The sequence below is a fragment of the Mus pahari genome, chromosome 1 (genome assembly GCF_900095145.1).
Source record: "Mus pahari chromosome 1, PAHARI_EIJ_v1.1, whole genome shotgun sequence".
NCBI classification, from domain to species: domain Eukaryota; kingdom Metazoa; phylum Chordata; class Mammalia; order Rodentia; family Muridae; genus Mus; species Mus pahari.
Window position 1 is genome coordinate 22,134,428 of NC_034590.1, and position 20,191 is coordinate 22,154,618.

The window sequence follows — 20,191 nt, forward strand, 5'->3', positions numbered from 1 at the left end:
TAAGTACACTGTAGCTGTCTTCAGACACTCCAGAAGAGGGCGTCAGATCTTGTTACGGATGGTTGTGAGCCACCATGTGGTTGCTAGGATTTGAACTCCGGACCTTCGGAAGAGCAGTCGGGTGCTCTTACCCGCTGAGCCATCTCCTTCTAACTCTGGGAGCTCCTTCTAACTCTGCTTCTCTCCTGCCCACCGTGCCACCCATAAAGTGGTTTGGTTGAGAGTGGAATAGAAATCCTTGTTCTCAAGCGTGTTAGAATTCACAAAGAATCCAAGACAATACGCAGAGTGAAGGGGATGTAGGCGGATACCACCCCAGAGCACAAGGTTTCCAAGTTCACTGCCCAGAGGAAATTGCTCCAGCTCCATTTAAAACTTTATTTTACTTGCATTTTTCAAAACTACAGCAAGCCGGTTGGAAGGAACAGGTGAACTATGTTTGACCCGTGTGACAAACTGAGTAACTTGAATTCCTACCAGGTCTCCTGATACACAACACCGATACTGTTAGTCATGCACGTGTGTGAAAGATGAGAGAAAGTGTTTGCAAAACTTCGCCCTGTTTAAACTATGGTTTTGTTGGAAGGAATCTCGGGTTGTTTTCCTTGTTCAGTGAGAGCCTTAAGGAGGATGTAATGTGGGCACTCCTTCCTGATTTTGGCAGAACAAGGTCTCACAGTTTGTTTTTGGCTTTGAAAATCAAAAGAGTCCCCTGCTACCCGCTGGGCTCCCAAGGGTTCTCTGGTTGCTTCTCCAGTTTCACTTTCTTTGGTAACTGGCAAAAAGGAGGAAGTGCAGGGCTTCCCCTCTGTATCTGTTACTCTACTCATTGCTGTGGCTAAATGCCTAAGGAAAGTGACTTGAGGAAGAAAGAAGTTTGTTTTGGTTTTTAGCTTAAGGGGCTATAATTCATCTTGGTGGGGACCTTGAGGCCGGGGCTCATAGTTAGGAAGCAGAGGTTGATGCAGCTGGTGCTCAGCTCCCTCAAATTTCTCCTTTGATTCAGCCTGGGACACCAGCATCATAGAATGGTGCCACCTGGGGGCTGGAGAGATGGCTCAGCAGTTAAGAGCACTGTCTGCTCTTCCAAAGGTCTTGAGTTCAAATCCCAGCAACCACATGGTGGCTCTCAACCATCTGTAATGATCTGATGCCCTTTTCTGGGGTGTCTGAAGACAGCTACAGTGTACTTACATGAAAGAAAGAAAGAAAGAAAGAAAGAAAGAAAGAAAGAAAGAAAGAAAGAAAGAAAGAAAGAAAGAAAGAAAGAAAGAAAGAGTAGATCTGAGTTTTAGCCACTGTGGATTCTGTCTTCAGAGCCAAGATGTAAAATGAGGTAATTTCCTAGGTTGGGGATGGGGGGAGGGAGGGAGAGAGGTGTGTGAAGTTTTAGGAGCCCCACCTCAGGCAACTATAGTTAACCCTTGAAGAAATCCTGACACAGCAACTCTGGAACAAATAGGTCGGAGGGTCCTTTGTCGCTTCTTCACAAGTTAAGCATTTTCTGCTTCCTGAACTGGAAAGAAGAGTCCAGTATTCTAGTTGAATGAGGCTTTGCACCTTGCATGTAATTAAAGAGTCAGTGAAGGGTATCTTATACCTCATTTTAAAAGAGAACATCCCCGCCGGGCATGGTGGTGCACACCTTTAATCCCAGCACTCGGGAGGCAGAGGCAGGCAGATTTCTGAGTTGGAGGCCAGCCTGGTCTAGAGAGGAGAGGAGAAGAGAGGAGGGGAGGGGAGGGGAGGGGAGGAGAGGAGGAGAGGGAACATCCCCAATATAGGCTTTCCAGAATGTGTAGGCAAACACGTAGCTTCTCTTTTTTCTTGTTAATAAAGGCACTACGCCAGGTGGTACTTGATGCCTGCTGTTTTGTCCTGCTTTATAAATGAGACTCTTTTTCTCTCTGGTTCTGAACATTTAAAAACCACCTAACCTGCACCCACTGGGGTCTAACCTCGGTTGGTTTTATGTTTTCAGCACATTAGAAACCACGTTTGACACCAATGTCACCACTGAGATAAGCGGCCGCAGCATCCTCAGCCTCACAGGAAGACCCACTCCTCTGTCCTGGAGACTCGGACAGTCCAGCCCCCGGCTCCAGGCAGGAGATGCCCCTTCAATGGGCAACGGGTATCCACCTCGAGCCAACGCCAGCCGCTTCATCAGTGCCGAGGCAGGCCGCTACGTGTACTCTGCCCCTCTGAGAAGGCAGCTGGCCTCTAGGGGCAGCAGCATCTGCCATGTGGATGTCTCGGACAAGGCAGGCGATGATGTAGACCTGGAAGGCATCAGCATGGACGCCCCAGGCTACATGAGTGATGGGGATGTCCTGAGCAAGAATATCCGAAGTGATGACATCACTAGCGGGTAAGTAAACAAATGGGAAGGCCTGGCCCTCGCTTCCCTCCTGCCTGCCTTTACTAAGAGGTCTCTAGAGCTGTTGCTACCTCATCTGCAACTGCCAAAGGCTCTGTGGTGTACTGGGGACCACTGCTGGGCTGTGATTCAAAAGGAGCCAGTAGACAGACTCAGCTGGGGACCCAGAAAACTTTACTATGTAAACATATCTGCTGCCTATGTCCCTTACACAAGCCTTGCTCTGGGTAACTGCCCGAATGGTGGCCTGGCCTCCTGGGCTTGTGTGGCCTGGCTGTTTCCTTCCTCTCAGGGCTCATGCATCTCCCCTCAGCCTCCCACTTCACTCTCCTCTGGGTTGCACCTCCTCCCTCCATCCTCCATTTCCACTACCTCTTTCCAGCCACACCATCTCTGCAGTTTCTGGCCTTACATTCTGTCTCCTTGGTCTTTGCGGAGCTTCCTCCCACTGGCCATTGCATTTGAAAGGGTGTCTTATCTGGTGCCCTCACCACTGCTGCACCCCATGGTGGGCTCTCTTCAAAGTGTACCACACTATGTAAAGTCACCCTAAGGATAAGTTGATATATTATTGTCTCCCCTCCCTTCTTACTGTGCTAAGTCCCTAGTGCAGTGTGCATCAGAGCTAATGGGTACTTCTGAATGGGTGAGCAACATGGTTGTATGGCTAGAGGAAGAAACCGAAGGTCTCCTTTTCTCTGTTCTTTCTCCATGAGTTGAAGACTTGCCACCATGATGCTGCGCCTGGAAGTGCTTCATAAGGATCAGTGTATATACCCAGTGTACAAGAGGGAGGAGGGTCTATTTGTGGTTTCACGTTCAGCTATGTTGTAAATGTCATTTATATTTCTTTATTTTTGCCTATCTGAGACTTCTCCCTTCCCATGACTTGCTCTACAGTTTCCTAAGACCATGTCCACCCTTAATGTCCTAGCAATGAAAATTGCAGATAAGGAACATCAGGGCTAGCAACCATATACGTTCCCCACAGACATGGGATGTAGAACCAGTGGTGTAAAGTTAATCATGGCTACAGCCCCTGCTGGCTGCCACATACTGAGTTAGTGCTTGTTTGTGTTATCTTGCTCCATCCTAAGGAAAAATGATATCATAGTCCTTGGCTGATAAATGAAGAAGCTGGAATAGGAAAGCAAGGAAACTTACGAGTGGTTCTGTGCCTGTTAAGAGGCAGAGCCCAGGGGCTGGCAAGATGGCTCAATGGTTAAGAGCGCCGATGGCTCTTCCAAAGGTCCTGAGTTCAAATCCCAGCAACCACATGGTGGCTCACAACCATCCGTAATGAAATCTGATGCCCTCTTCTGGAGTGTCTGAAGACAGCTACAGTGTACTTACATATAATAAATAAATAAATCTTAAAAAAAAAAAAAAAAAAAAAAAAAGAGGCAGAGCCCAGGACTAGAGAGATGATCACCATCAGTTGAGAGCGCATGCCGTTCTTCCTGAGGACCCAAGTTCAGTTCCCAGCACCCACATCAGGTAAGCTGACAACCACCTGTAACTCCAGCTCCGAGGAATCCAACACCCGTCTCTGTGGGTACCTTCACTTGCTTACACATACCTACACTCAGACACAGAATTAAAAATATATGGTTTTTAAAAAAAGCTTGGTGGTGATGGCATACCAGTACCTGGGGAGCAGAGGCAGGTGGATTTCTATGAGTTCTAGGACAGCCAAAGTTACACAGAGAAACTGTCTCATAAAACTAAAATGCATACATACAGACATGCATACAGACATGCACACATACATACAGAGACCAGGCACAGGGAAAGTAGCTCCAGAGCCCACTGATTGTAACCAGTGTTCTACACCATCTTGTCAGTACCTTATTGCTGCTGCTTGTGGACGTTGTACATCGTGGTGCGCACTAGGCTCCGCACCACGATGTACAACGTCCACAAGCAGCTGCTTGTGGACGTTGTACATCGTGGTGCGGAGCCTAGTGCGCACCACGATGTACAACGTCCACAAGCAGCTTACGAGTGGTTCTGTGCCTGTTAAGAGGCAGAGCCCAGGGGCTGGCAAGATGGCTCAATGGTTAAGAGCGCCGATGGCTCTTCCAAAGGTCCTGAGTTCAAATCCCAGCAACCACATGGTGGCTCACAACCATCCGTAATGAAATCTGATGCCCTCTTCTGGAGTGTCTGAAGACAGCTACAGTGTACTTACATATAATAAATAAATAAATCTTAAAAAAAAAAAAAAAAAAAAAAAAAAAAAAAGAGTACCCAGTGCCTTCAACCATTGAGCCATCTCTGCAGCCCCAGCTACAAATAAGCACAGGCATAGAGCTGGGGAGGTGGTTGCATGGGTTAGGGTAATTTCTGGAGGACCTGAGTTCAAATCACAGCACCCACATTTAAAAACTGGGTATAGATTTGTGAAACTTAACTTGGCACTGTGGGGGAGCAGAAGGAAAGAGAGTCACGGAGGGTTCTATCTACTACCCTTCCTCTGGGTTCAGTAAGGGACCCAGTCTCAGAGAGTGACAGAGCAGTGGTCTGTCATTGCCTCACATTGTCATGTGCACAAGTATATATCCCCTCCCCCCTTTTCTCTCTTCCCCTCTCCCTCTCCCTCCTTCCCTCTCCCTCTCCCTCTCCCTTCCTCCCTCTCTTTCTCTGTTCCCCTTCCTCCCTCTCTTTCTCTGTTCCCCTTCCCTTCTCCCTCCCTTCTTCTCTCTCTGTCCCCTTTCTTCCCTCTCTCCCTCCCTCTTTCTCTTTCTCTCTCTTTCTCTCCCTCACACACACTAAAAGATATTTAAGAAGAAAAAAATGTAATAAAAAATTTAAAGCATAGGCATAGAGATGTTTGGATTTTGTGCTGAAGTTGGGAGTATTTTAGGTGGTAAAACCTTTAAAACCAAGAGCTACTAAATTCTTACAGCCTTAATAGAGTGCTCCCATCCAGAAAAGCTTCGAACGCCTATTCCCTGATGAATAGTCTGGCATAGTCTGGCCAAGTCAGCATCATTGTGTGTTTCTAGCTTTCCATGAACACTGTAAACAGGCATATATATAGTGTATGTATGAAAGTGAAGTGCACAGAGTCTTTTACTGTTGTTTAGGCAGTTTGGGCATCCAGCCCAGCTGACCTCCAATTGGTCATTTCCTTTCTCATCGTGCATGATATATGAGCCCACATCCTGGTTCCTCTGAGGCTTCGGTACCCTGTGACAAAGATCTATGTCCTTGCTATCGCTGGATAATGGATTGTGTTTAATAGAGTATTAGTAGTGTCCACAAGGTGGAGACATGTGCACACTCCAGGCTGAAGCTTAGCGATGGCCCAGAGAGAAGCCCTGCTTTCCTTGGCTCCCTGCTTTGGGAAGCTGGTGCTTTCAGGATTTGAAATAGGTCTTAGAGGAAGTGTAGGTCATGCGGAAGTGGAAGCGGAAGCACAGCCCTGTGACTGACACCCAGGGACTCTGCACTTTGCTTCAGTACACTTTCTACTTTAGGACTTTCCAAACCAGAAGAGGCAACCTAAGTGATACTTCATGTTCTTTGTACTGGGAGCTTTCTGGAACACTTGCCAAGCCTGCCACCGTCTGTGCAGTCACACGTAGGGTTCTCCTGTGAGGTCACATTAGCAGATCACATGCCCAGTGCCTAATGCCTCTCTAAGCCTCTTCTTTTTCTTTTCATAAACTGACACAGTTGTGAGTATCGGGACTGGCTGCTTTTCTGCTCTCCAGAATCTGCCCAACACATCACTTTTGAGGGAATGGACAGAGTAGACAGTGGATGGATGAGAAACTCCATCAAGGGTTTAAGCCCCTGCGACCTCTTTTGTGAGCCCTGTGATGTCACCTAAATTCCCCAAACTCTCCAGTCCCCAAATGCACATTTTTTTTTAAAGATTTATTTATTTATTATATGTAAGTACACTGTAGCTGTCTTCAGACATTCCAGAAGAGGGCGTCAGATCTTGTTATGGATGGTTATGAGTCACCATGTGGTTGCTGGGATTTGAACTCTGGACCTTTGGAAGAACAGTCGGGTGCTCTTACCCACTGAGCCATCTCACCAGCCCCCAGATGCACATTTTAACCTTCTATCTGACCTCTCTTTGAGGTTGCATCTTGTTACAGATGTTTATCTAACAAAGACACAACATTTCCACTAGGATCTAGATGTCCTTTCAGCCTGTAACATATGGGGACTTAGGAGCAGTGCGTTGACAAGCTTGTATCCAGCTGTTCATTTGGCTTCAGAGAAGCATAGCCTCGATGCCTGAGCAATCTTTATCAGCTTAGAGGCTCTTGAAGGAAAATGTTTGCAAAAGTTGACAGCAGATGTATTCAGAAACCTGATATGGAAGTTAGGTCTAGTTTCTGGAAACCTGTTACTTTGATTTTTAAATGATGCTGGGCCCTGGCTCAGTGTATCAGCTGCTTTTCATGTGCAGCTTGTGTTCTTTATGTGTGCACCTGACCCCAACATTTCTGCATCACTGTGGAGTCTAGCTAAGAGCCGCATGACATGGAGAGGGCTGTCGTCCCTCTGTGTATTTATCACACCCTGGTGTGTAAGTACATTACACGTCATCACCTGGCCCCGCTGCTTCTTCTATCTGATAAGTTGGGTCTTAGTTATAATCGAAAAGAAATTAAAGTGACAGAGGAAGGGATCCCTTAGCAAGTCTTAATGTCTTGAGTCAGTCCTATGCTCTGATTCTAAAACTTCAGAGTGCCATGTGGCACGGAATAAAATTATAAGGGGAGATTTAGCATCCATATGTTTGAAGGGTTTTCCCCCCTTTTCAAAGGCAGCACTGGATTGTATAATCTTCTGAAGTATAAATATACATCCCTTCCTGGAAAAATCAACCATTTAAACTTAACCTCAAAAGTCCTCTTGCTCTCTTTAAGAACCTTTGGTGGCTTCTGTAGCCTTTGAAAATGGCTCTGAAGTGAGCACAGAGCACTCTCAGTGGTTTATCCATCTGTCTCCCATCCAACTTACCCACTTATGGCCCCACACAGTCTGCACTTTCCTGGTTGGGCCAAGTGTGCCATTAACACAAGTGAGTTCTGTGTCTGCAGCTCTCTGTGTGTTGGCCATGCCACTTCTCCATGTGGCTGCTTTCCCTAGCAAAGCCTGTCTGGCTGTGCTGAAAAACACCACCCCATAGACATGCCCGGCTATGTGGTTCTGTTGGCCTTGGCTCATCCCTAAACAACCAGGTAAGCTTTTCTCATGTGAGTGTTTGAGGACTGTCTGGCATCACATAACATGGACTAAGAACAAAAGAGGCCAGAGATTTAATCCCTTCCCTACCAAATGGACTGGTACACATTCTTAATATTAAAAATTGGTGATGTTGCTTGGCACCAGGCAAAGAACCATAGGTACTCACGTATGTATGTCCATAGATACATTATGTATGCATAAATAAGCCTGCGTGTTTTTCCATGTGTCTAGGAGAAGGATAGTACCTATCACTTGCCTAAATCTAGAGAGTAGGGCATAGTATGTATTTAATGTTTTGTGACTGTGTTGCCCACCCTGGCAGGACCTCCCAGTGGTCCTTGTCACAGAACACTTAGAGGAAGCCAGCTTAGCCTGTGATGTCATCTAGTGGCCAATATAGACATTGCTGTAGCCCCATTGCCTTTGAGTGGTACAGTTATGTTAAAGTGGTGATATTACAGGCACAGAAGTTGCTCCTCAGCTGTGGCTAGCCAGCATGGAAGAGAAGGCTAAGCTTCAAGCACTCTGGTCTTCAAGCCTGATGTCTGCACAGCCTGACTTCCCCTGCTTGGTGGCAGGCAATACCCCATCAACAGATGTGGGCAGTTTTCTCCTGGGAGACATAGTTCCTCAAAAAAAAAAAAAAAAAAAAAAAAAACAGGGGCCTGCCCCCTGCTGGTACTTCAGGATGTACCTTGGACAGTCCAGACAGATATCGTAAAGTGCCTTAGACTTGGGGTTTAAATAGCAGACAGGTTTCAGTGAGGCCTCTCTTTCTAGTGTAAAAATGGCAGCCACATCTTTGCATGGCAAAGAAAGAAAAAGCTTGTGTTTCCTCCTTCTTAGAAAGTTGCCAGTCCCATCACGAATTTCAGTTTGTAAGACCTTGTGGAGACTAAATTGCCTCCCTTCCCTAGGATACCAGCAGGAGCATCCATATCCAGTCTATACAGGGTATTTCTGCTTTCTAGGCATCAACCACATGAGCCACATCTTGGCTCCCTCCTCCCCCATTAGGACCAAGACCCCTCCTGTTCTCTCTGGTCATCTGAGATGGGAAGTGTCTGTGCCAGCTGTGAGAGGGCCACCTTAGAGCATGTGCCTGCACATGTGTGTCTGTGATATGTACGCACATACCTATGCCTGGAAGGGAGAGCTACAGAGAGGGCCAAAACATACCTGACCCATGCTCTGAAGAGTAAGGCCACATCTGTCTTGAATGCTCACACACCTTCATTGGTTGACACAGCGATGGCCCCATAGTAAACAGCTCCTAAATGAATGAATGCCTCAGTTGGCCTTTAGAACAGAAGTCCAGCCCCCTTCTCCTGCATGAGTATGTGTCTGAAGTCAAAGCCCTTTTTGAACCTGAGGCCCCAGCCACCTGTTCTGGCTTCTGTGCTTCCCCTGTGTAGTGAATGACAGCAGGAAAAAAAAGAAACCGCACAGAATGCACCAGACCACTTGCCCGGTGGGCCAGGACACTTGGCCTTCCCCCACAGCACTGTTGGTTGAGGTGTCTTTCCCCAGGCAGCCAGTAGGTGGCATCAAGTCTTTCATTGCTTGAAAGGCTCTTAACCTGGTTGATCCTCCCCACTGTCTTTTTAGGACTGGCCCTAAGTGACTTGCCAGGCTGTTGTAGACAAACTGATAGGAGAAGAAGCCTGTGTATGCTATTCCCAGAAGCCAAGATGAATGACTTGTAGGGATGTTGTCCTGAAAGGCCCTGCTTCAGGCAGTTTCCAAGAGGGCGTGGCAGACATCTCTGATTTGGAAAGGACCCCAGCTTGTAGGTTCCTGCAAAAGCTCACGAAGGTCCTTCTGCCAGCTAGCGGCTGACTTTGGAGACATTAAGGAAGACTGACCATCAGGGAAAGAGGGGGAGCCTCTTTCCCAGCACCTCTGTGTATTCACCAACCTCGGGCCTCTCTGAGACCCATCATTGAGGGATTTGATGGACATCCTCCTATGTAGCCATGGCTGCTTAAATAAGACCACTTGTGGGTCAGTCAGCCTCCAGCCTCCAGCCCCAGGGATGGTGGGGCTGGGACTTCCAACCTAGTAAAATCATGTGGCTGGTTCCTCTGACAGCCAGCCACCATCCACAGATAGCTCAGCCACACGGATGCAGATATGGTGGAAAGGGGTTTATGGAAAATACTCTTCTTCCCCCATCACTCAGGACATTCTGAGAGTTTGGGGCTCTTGCTAATAATGAAGGGCAGAGACCAAAGTATATTTATTATGTCATAGCGACATTAGGATTTGTTGCGAGTTCTAGGTTTATCACAACAGTTGCAGCAGAGACAGCATTATTAGGAAATGACACACTTCTAAGAGAGGAGCAAGGGTGGGTTCAGTAGCTCCAGGGTCCCTGCTACAGAAAGGATGGGCCTTCGTGTCACACTGTGTGGGCTTTTTGGTTGTCTGCACATGGTGTTCGTCTTCACACAGTGTGTCTCCTTAGCATCATGTGTGCCTCCTTCAGTTCAGGGATTGGGTCTGGAGTAGGTCTTCCAGCCATCCTCTTGAACATGTGAGTTCCTTTAATGAAGGTCGTATGCAAGGCTTGCTGGGTCTCATTCTCCACCCCGCTCGCCTGCCTCTGTAGTGAGCCCCTTGCTCCGGCTGGTGGTGCAGCCTCTTTCTCATGCCTTCACACTAAAAGAGTAAGAAGTTCTGTTTAAACCGGGTAATGATCCTGGTCCTTAGGCACGCACCCTGGCTTCACAAACTTTCACCTTCTGCCAGGACACAGTGAAGGAAACTTTCTTGGCGTTAAGGGTGTCAGTAGTTCCTGCTAGCATGGAGAGCCAATGTGTGGGGCCTTTAGGAGAAGTCTGGAAACAGTGCAGGGCCTTTGTGGCCTCTTGATTCTGTAGGAAACCAGTGACCCTCATTTGAGGATAATGTTGCTTTGAGTAGTAGTGACAGTGGGGCAGAATGACACAGGCAGAAGGTGGCAGAGTTCCTGGAGCCTGTGTATCCTTTTAACTCTCTGTGGCCATGGAGATAAGGTACTGAGTCCCAAAGACATTGACTGTATGCATACAGCCTAGCACAGCTGGGTTCAGAGAAGTTCTCAAAGACTTCATCTCATTACCCCAGCTCATTATTTTTGTTTGTTTGCTTTTTCGAGACAGGGTTTCTCTGTATAGCTCTGGCTATCCTGGAACTCACTTTGTAGACCAGGCTGGCCTCGAACTCAGAAATCTGCCCACCTCTGCCTCCTGAGTGCTGGGATTAAAGGCATGTGCCACCACACCCAGCTTGTCCCAGCTCATTCTTAGACCTCAAATGATAGAAGCTGGAGGAGCCTCTTCTAAGAATGAGTCAGGGCTGAGGTGGGAACCTATCGACATATTAGTGAAATATGAGCATTAACTGCTCCACTGACAACCCACTGTACTGTGTCAGAGAACCTTGTGGTGACTGATCAACACCTCTCAAGGCTCTCCTTCCCTTCCCCACCCACGCTCTGCCCTTTCAGCTGTCTTACAGGAGAATATTCCCTTCCCGTCTCCAGGTTCCATGTGGGTTAACAGTCTCAACAAGTGTTCATCGATGTCTGCCATGATTCAGCTAGCTTTCAGTTATTTACCGTAGGGGAATATCGCATAGGGGCCCATTCATCAGCACTCTGGATACTCAGCCATTTAATAAATTTCAGTTGGCATATATTGAGCCAATATCTCAGTCCCAGCCCTTAGCTGTGCCCCTGGGGTGTGAAGTTTTTTTCCAGGGTGGATCATTTGATAATCCTTTTTGTACTAAAATAGGATCATTGAAGCTACTCTCTAGTGTAAACCTGTGGCTTATGAACTCAACACTTGGAAGGGGCATTTCTACATGCAGGGAACATATCCCACCCTGAGGCGCTGGATGCATTGTCAAAAATGGGGTGGGGGGCAACAATATTTACTTTGCCCTTCTGTGTGCTAACTCCAACTCCAAAATTCAAATTTCATATGACACAGTTCTTAAACGCACGGAAACATTTTAAACCCCCCAAAAGACATGAAAAGGTGGCCTCTTCTTTTGCTGTTTCTTTCCCTTTGTGAGCTAGTGTTCCACTGTGTCCTTGATGCCCACCTGTATCCTCCACTCCCTGCTGGAGAGCAATGCAGAGCCCTCCTTTCCCTGGTCCACACTTTGCAAATGAACATGTGTTAAAGAAAGAATGGAGGCAACAGGTGGGCCCACAGCTCCCCTGCGGTTCCTGTTAAGCCTTTGTGCCACAATCTTAGAAAATCCACCCCATGTTGGCTTTTTTATCTTAAACATGAGCCACTGGCCTTGCGAATCCCTTCCCAGTTACTTTTGCCTGGTCAGCAGCTAGAATGGCCTTGACAGATTTATGGTAGCAAGGTTGGAAAAGACCAGATTGGAGTAGAGATGAAGAAAAGCATCTGGATGGAGTTGGGAGAGTCTTGGCCCTGAGACAGCAATTCCACACTGAAAGACTCAAACTGGAGGCTGCATGTGCCGAGGCCCTGATCAAGATAAGAGGCTGAGGTTTCATCGTGAAGAACCTCCCAGCATGCTGTGCAATAGACACTTTCCAATGGGAGTCAGAGAACCTGCCAGGCACTGCCTGGGGAAACTGCTTCATTTTTCTAAGCCCCTGTTTTCCATGTATCTGAGTCCTTTATCCTTCTTAGGGCATTCTCAGCGATGAGGCCATGCTGCTTTTGAGCACCAAGGACCAGATAGAACCAACAGGGACTGAAGGATGTCAGTTAATTTTAGGGGATTAACCATGCCATGGTGGAGACAATGCAAATCAAAAGCCTCCAGAGTGGTCCAGGGCATAAGTTGTAGGGCCATCCACAGGCATGATTCCCTCGGGGAAAAATAGATGAGGTGTCAGTTCTGTGGGGGAGGTGGAAGGCTGTAGAGTCAATTCACCAGGCCCACACATTTGTCTATTTGATCCACAGTGAGGATGGTCTCTATGGTAGTCTAGATATATACAAGGACTGTCTCACCTCTTCTTCAACTGGCCAAACAGTTCCTCAAGATGGAGACTGATTTCATTCTCTATTTACCTTTCTTTGTTTGTTTTGTTTTGTCTGTTTTGAAACAGGGTGTCTCTGTGTGTCCCTGGCTGTCCTGGAACTCACTTTGTAGACTACTAGGCTGACTTCGAACTCACAGAGATCCTCCTGCCTCTGCCTCCCAAATGCTGAGATTAAATATGTATGCCATCACTGCCCAGCTCCCTATCTATCTTTGAGGAGACTGAAGCTCTGGGAGGTGCCTGGCTGGGTCTCATGGGTAGCAATATCTAGAACCAAATATTCTCCGAGACTGGATTCAATGTGTGTGCTCCCAGGTCTTTGCCAGTGTGGCCTTTCACTTGAGGAGGAAGATTAGAAGACAAAATGTGATAGGGAGAATGTGAAGCCACAGGGAGTGAGGAGCTAGCTAGCTAGGGACATTCAGAAGGGTGGGGCTCAGAGCACTGGGCTGCTAAGAACCTTAAGAATAGGTGTTATTCATCCGATCAAAGTTCGGAGAATTAATATCTATGGAGTGGTCAGACATAAGTGGGATGTCTATATCACACTCCCTCCCCATGGTTCAGGAATCATCATAGAAGAGATGGAAAGATTGTAAGAGACAGAGGTTGAAGAAACCCAGGCAAACCAGTGTACTCTAGACTTATCTGCCCAGCTGCACACATGAACTCACATCAACTGTGTGGTTTCCCTGCACAAGAGCTGCACAAGGTTAAGCTAGTCAACCCTCCAGCTCATGAGCAGGGCCCTACCCCTAGCTGATAAGCTATCAACAGTGGATGGCCTCTCAGGAGGAATGGTCAGGTTTCTTTAAAAGTGTGCGTGATCCCTGAGGCATAGCCTGCACTGCAGGCCCTGGGAAGACAAGGCACTGTCTAGCACTGTCACTGTGTCATTATTCCCATCAGAGACCTAAAAACAGAGCACAGGAGAAGGGTCATATCCCATATCACACCACCTGCAAAGGGCTACTGGTTTGAGCACTCAGCCACTGAGACCCCCAGCCTTGTCTCTTCCAGTGCTGCCCCCTGCTGGATGTGTCTAATGTTTAGTGCTCTCCAAAGCCTGCCCTTCCTTGGATTGATAGTGGAATTGTGAGTAAGGGAGGTAGTTGAGTGTTTGCTGGCTGGATAGTGTCAAGGGTTTGTTGGGTCCTTGGTACCTGGTCATAAGGAGTTTAAAGCAAGGCTGGGGTCTGTTTGGGAGATGAATGGCAGCACAGAGCTCCAAACCTGGAGCATAGGATCTCCACATATAGAAACTAGATATGCACGGTGTAGAAGGCATTCAGTGAACAGACGGTTCCAAAGAACCAAGCTCTGACCACAGATGGAATTCAGACTTGCATTTTTCACTGCCTAAAGCATGAAGATGACCTGCAGTGAAAGTGCAGAAGAATTCGCTGCCAATCAGAGCTGTTAGGTTGTAGGTGGGGCTGTTTGCAGAGAACAGAAACACAGAACTCCCTGTCCTGAGTGTTTCCAAGCCTGGAATGCTGTGTGTCTTAAGAGACTGCAAGGGGATTCCTTCAAAGGAAGATCTTCCAGCTGAGGGTTAAGGATGCCCTGGTTCACCCAGGAGTCACGGTGGTTCCATGGTCAAGGGAACAGAACTGGGTGTTGCTTTCTGGGAAAAGTCTCCTGGAAAGACAGGACCCCATAGATCAGGCCAGGCTGGGCATTCAGAGCAACCCCAAAGGTGCTTCGTCTAAGAAAATATTTAACTCAGGCCTGTTAAAATAAACACAAAATCAGACAGGCCTCTTTCCTGCTCTGGCAGCTGATCTGACCATGAGGGGAGTGGAGATTTTGTTTATTCATTTTGAGACAGGGTTTCATGCATCCCAGACTGGCCAGGAACTCACCATGTAGTTGAGTGTGACCTTGAACTTCTCATCCTCATGTTTGCACTTCCCTGGTGCTAAGATCACAGGTATACGCCAATAACATGCCCACTTACGTGGCGCTAGTCTCTACTAAGCAAGCCCTCTACCATCTGAGTCAGATCCCAAGCCCCAGGATGAAGGGTTCAGAGGAGCAGTGGACTATGGCTCCTGAGACCCACTGTAAACTTATTACCCACAAAGCAGTCATTATACCTCTTGAGTATAGTGAAGGCAGGGGCTGAAAAGCTATTAAAGTTTATAGCATCAAACACACTTTCTAACTGTGTGGCTTACGGAATTTGGCTCCACCCATCCAACTCCCCGCTCCCCCCCCCCAGCCATGTTTAAATGGTACTGTCAGCTTATCTTGTTTGTGAAAGTATTGCATTGGAGCAAGTTAAAGAGTGGAAAGAAAACCCATCAGCGACCCCATCCCTTAGCCTGTGTGTCACCGCTGTTATGACTACAGCTCCTGGTGCGTTTATTTAAGGCGAATTATGTGTTCTCGAGGCCCCTGGCATTAGCCTCATTTCCTCTCCCGGACTGTACTTTCCCTCAGCCTGCCCAGCACGTTACCCGACTGCTGTTGGTCCTCTCCACTGTTGGTCACTGTCTGTCAAAAGAGCTGGCTAGTTTGCGTTCGGGCTCAGTCGCCTGGCTTCTGATTAACTCCTGGCTTCATCCCTGTACCCCCCTCCCCCCCCCCATGGCTCCAGCTGTATAGGAAGAGACATGTCCACTTACAAGTCTGCATCACGACTGTCCCTTCTGAGGACATACCTGTGCCAATCATCCTGGTGAAGGGGACACCCCCCCCCCCCGAGTGCTGTCAATGCTCTGTCGTGCCCAGCTTATGTGGTACTGGGAATGGAACCCAGATCCTTCGCGAAACCAGTAAGCGTTCTTACCAACGGAGCTCTCTTTGCAGGCTCTGTGATAGGTGCTTATAAAATTTTAGTATTGTATGTGTCAGTGTGAGTATGTGTGTGTGTCTGCACGTACATGCTCACTAACTTCTTCAACCCAAAGCTTCCTTGCCAATACTTCCAACATGTCTCTTGAGGGACCCCACCTCTCAAAAGCCCCCTCTGGTATTTAGCTCTGCGTTTACCCTTGTTGAGCCCCATGCAAGCAGTTGTGAAGTCAAGGACCTGGATTCCTGTGTCCCCAGCCTGCAGGCTGGCACCTACCCCACAACAGCAGCTGCCTGAAGTTTTTTGTTTTTTGTTTTTTTTTTTTAAAAGAATGCCATAGCCTTAAATATGAGCCTCCTCCAGAACAAATACCTACATGTAGCACTCCTGTAGCCAGCCCTTTCTGCAGCCCTCCCCTCTCCCAGGAACCCCCAGAAATCTGGCCATTTTTACCTGGTGAGTCAGCCTGCAGAAGTGATATATCTCAGTTACAAGCCAGTCTCCCTCACTGCCTGTTCTCAGGGTACCTTGGCATTTCTCTCAGTTGCAGGTTTGATAAAAACTAGGTGAAACTTGTGTGAACCTCAAGCCCGGTGCCAGACACTCGCTTCCTGGGGTCAGACAGGCAAAGGCAGTTCCCCTGGCCTGTCTGCTGAAGCCAGAAGAGCAGGAAACGCTGGCTGTCTGACCCTCACGGGCTCCAGTCACCTTCTAGAGAGAACATAGAAGTCTCAGAGCCAGCCTACGTGTTTCTGGCGGTAATGTAAAAAGAACTTGTGTCATGTGCGGAGCAGATCGGAGACTTTGGGACGACAGGTACAGCCATCCCAGAAGCTGAGCCAGTGTATCTTAGTGCGTTGGATGTGCTTGTTGGGGAGAACTTGGTGTGGACAGGAATGTGTTTGCACGTAGAAGACAGAGGACAGCTTTTGGGTGTCCTGTTTTCTCCCTGAGGTCCCTTGGTTGCCGTGCTACCCAGCTGGCTGGCTAGTCCCAGAAGCATCTGGAATGTTCCCTGTCTCTACCTCCCACTCCCCACAGTGGGGTAATGAGATTCAGATGCTCACCCTTCGAAGTCCAGCTTTTATGTGGATCTGTGGGGTCAGAACTCAAGTCCTTAGGCTTTACCTACGGAACCATTCCCCCAGCTCAGGTAGGACTCTTCTGACAGTGCAGAGACAGTGATACTCCTGTTGGCTACCACATGTTGTCCGCTGTGCTCTGAGGCCATCGTGGCTAACACTCCTCAGCCATGACCTCACCAGACATGTGGATCTCCACCAGGTAGATGTTCCAGGGCCAGGAGATCTCTCAGTCTAAACCACTAGATAACTGATATTTGAGAAGGAACTTGAGGTTCTGAGGCAATTTCTACCAAGCCCTGACCTGAGGTTGAAGACACAGCTGACTCAGCTTCAACCTAGAGTCTATTAAACATGAATGACATTTGCCTCTTGCCACAGAGGAGGCCAGGACCAGTTACTGAAGAATTATGTTTTAAATTATCATGACACCCTTGTCACATCGTGACAACTAATTCTTAGGGAAACTGAGGCCCATCTTGCCGATTTCAGGAATTTTTTTTTTTTTTTCTAGACAGGGTTTCTCTGTATAGCCCTGGCTGTCCTGGAACTCACTCTGGAGTCCAGGCTGGCCTCGAACTCTGAAATTCGCCTGCCTCTGGCTCCCAAGTGCTGGGATTAAAGCTGTGCACCACCACGCCTGGCTTGATTTCAGGATTTAAGGTGGCATCTCCGTCTCTGATAGGTTCTTCCTAGGGCAGAGTTACCAACATGCTTGTTTTAATTGCATGTATGTGGAAACAGTGACCAGGAGAACCCCCTGGGAAGCCCCCCCCTTTTTTAAGAGTGTTGGATTATATTCTATGATATTAGTCTAGAGGTTATGTGATTGTTTTCTTATTCTTTAAATTCGATTTATGTGTATAGATGTTTCATCTGTATATGTGTCTGAGCCTAATGCCTGCAGAGGCCACAAGAAGGTACAGGGTCCCCTGGAACTATATGGATGCTGGAAATTGAACCTGGGTCCTCTGGAAGAGTAGCTAGCACTCTTAACCACTGAGCCATCCTTCCAGCCCCTGTACACATGACTTTTGCAAAGCTAAAAAAAAAAAAAAAAAGAAAAGAAAAAACACACAGAAGAGCTCACATGAAGATAGGCATCAGTAATCTGTCAATGAAATGGGCTTGTGGGTGGCAAACATGTACCACATTAACATAAAATATTAACATAGACCAGACTTTCAAGGGAGGAAGGGGCTAGGAAACTCAATGATGATTGTACAACTTTCTTACTTTCTTTCAAGGTCCTTAAAAATAATAAAATTTAGTTTGAACTCTGCTAAGGACAGCCTACAGCCAAGGAGCCCTGGCCCTGGAAAGTGTATTTTTCTCCGAATCCCCGGTGACTTAAGTGCATCTGAGTTGCGAGACTTCCTGGGTTTCAGTGCTTCTCTGTTCAGCATGTTTCATGCCAAGAAGGAGCTTAAAGGGGCTTTGTCTAGAGAGCAGTCTCCTGTGTGCTAGGACGCGTCTCATCTTTCACAGGGTGAACAGAAAGCTTCCTGCTGGTGCTAGAAATATTTGCTGCAATCCACACTAACAGTTGAACCACAATAAAGAGAATTCAGTCAAGACAGAATCCCAGATACGGGGGTGGGGATGAGGGTCAGAGCTGCTTGCCCATTTTCCAGTGAATCTTCAGAGGGATGTGGAATACTTCCCATTTTAAACGAGAGTTCTCATGGATCACGATGAAAATTTTACACATGCTCATTTATTTACATAGGAGGTGCTAAGGACACTGGTTGTACTCCTTGGGTCTCTGTCCACCCAAGGATGCATTTCATTAGCCTAGTTATAGCATTTCAGAAATTCAAACTCTTGGGCCAGAGAAATGGCTTGTCACGTAAGCATGAGCTCAACCCCCAGACTCATGGATGTAAGGAGGAGAGGAACTGGGGTGATGGCTCAGTAGTTAAGAGCACACATTCCTCTAGCAGAGGACCCAGGTTCCATTTCCAGCCTCATATGGCAACTCACAACCATCTCTAACTCCACTTCCAGGGGATCCAGTGCTCTCTTCTGGCCCTGAGAGATACCAGGCATACATGTGATGCTCATGTAGTCATGAAGGCAAAGCAGCCACACACACACACACACACACACACACTCACACTCACACTCACACTCACACACACACACACACACACACACGAAGAAAAACTTCAGATTATTTTCTTTGTATTGCATATGGCATTTATACCTGTTCTTGTGTATGTATATGTGAGTTTTTAATCTGTTTGTGCTTGTGGATGTGTGCACATGTGTGTAGAGCCAGAGGTTGACACTAGGTATATTCCTTTGCTGGTATCCACCTTTCTTTTCCTTTTTTTTTTTTTTTTTTTTTTTAACCCAGGAGGGACTCAAGTTCATATGCAGCCAAAGTTGGCCTTGATGTCCTGGAACTCACTCTGTAGACCAGGCTGGCCTCGAACTCAGAAATCCGCCTGCCTCTGCCTCCCAAGTGCTGGAATTAAAGGCCTGCATCACCACCGCCCGGCCTTTTCCTTTATTTCCTTTATTTTAATGAGATTGGGTGTGCTGGCTAGTCTTATGTCAATTTGACACACAAACTAGAATTACCTGAAAGGAGGGAATCTTGGTTGAGAAGATACCACAGTAAGAACCCAGATGGAAGGCATTTGCTTAATTAGTGACTGATGGGGAAGGGCCCTGCCCATTGTGGGTGGTGCCATGCCTGGGTAGGTGGTGCTGGGTTCTATAACAAAACAGACTGAGCAAGCCAGGGAAGCAGGCCAGGAAGTAGCACCCCTCCATGGCCTCTACATCAGGCTCTACCTCCAAATTCCTGCCGTGTTTGAGGTCCTGTCCTGATTTTCTTCAATGATAAGCAGCAATGTGGAAGGGTAAGCCGAATAAACCCTTTCCTCCCCAACTTATTTTTGGTGGTGGTATTTTGTCTCAGCAATAGAAACCCTAAGACACAGGCTCTCATGGTGTAGCCCTGATTGGCCTGGACCTTTCAATCTAGATGAAGCCAGTCTACAGCTCACAGAGATCCATTCACCTCCCCTGTGTTTGGATTAAAGGCATCCATCAACACCCATGACCACTTCTGTTTTGAAGACAAGGTCTCTCACTGGACCTGGAACTTACTGATTCACTTAGGTTGGTGAGATCCAAGGATCTGCCTTACTCTACCTGCCACCCCAGTACTGGATTTACAGAGTCCACTCTCCCACTTACTGCTTTTATACAAGTCCTGGGGAGCTTATTTCTGGTCCTGATGCTTGTGTAATAGAAAGTCTGTCTACTGAGCCATCTCTTCAACACCACCACACCCCAATTGAAATTCTTATAGCACATCTGTCTATCTATATGTGTAGATCCTTGGGTAAGCTAAACTGAAGTCCTCTGAAAATTAGTGTTCCATGGACTTTTATTAAAAATATGGAGCAGCTCTTGCCCAGCAGTGGTTGGTTGTGGTGCATGCTTTTAATCCCGGCACTTAGGAGGCAGAATCAGGTGGATCTCTTGAGTTGGAGGCCAGCCTGATCTACAGAGTGAGTTCCAGGACAGCCCGGGCTATACAGAGAAACCCTGTCTATGAATGAATGAATGAATGAATGAATGAGGAGCATCCCACTGCTTTTTACAGAAGATGCACGGACCAGGCTATCACATTTTAGACATCTCCCCTCTTGGATCCATCACTCTGCAGGGAGCGT

The 20,191-nt window shown here is 47.5% G+C and overlaps 1 protein-coding gene across 12 annotated transcripts in view; it reads left to right on the forward strand.

The window, feature by feature from the left end:
* Nav2 (neuron navigator 2) overlaps positions 1 to 20,191 on the forward strand; it is a 643,327-nt gene that overhangs the window by 502,225 nt on the left and 120,911 nt on the right. For all 12 annotated transcript variants that reach the window (XM_029533095.1, XM_029533102.1, XM_021221030.2 and 9 more), the window contains one exon: positions 1,982 to 2,371. In XM_029533095.1, coding sequence (XP_029388955.1) covers positions 1,982 to 2,371 — 390 coding nt within the window. The remainder of the gene's footprint in view (positions 1 to 1,981; positions 2,372 to 20,191) is intronic.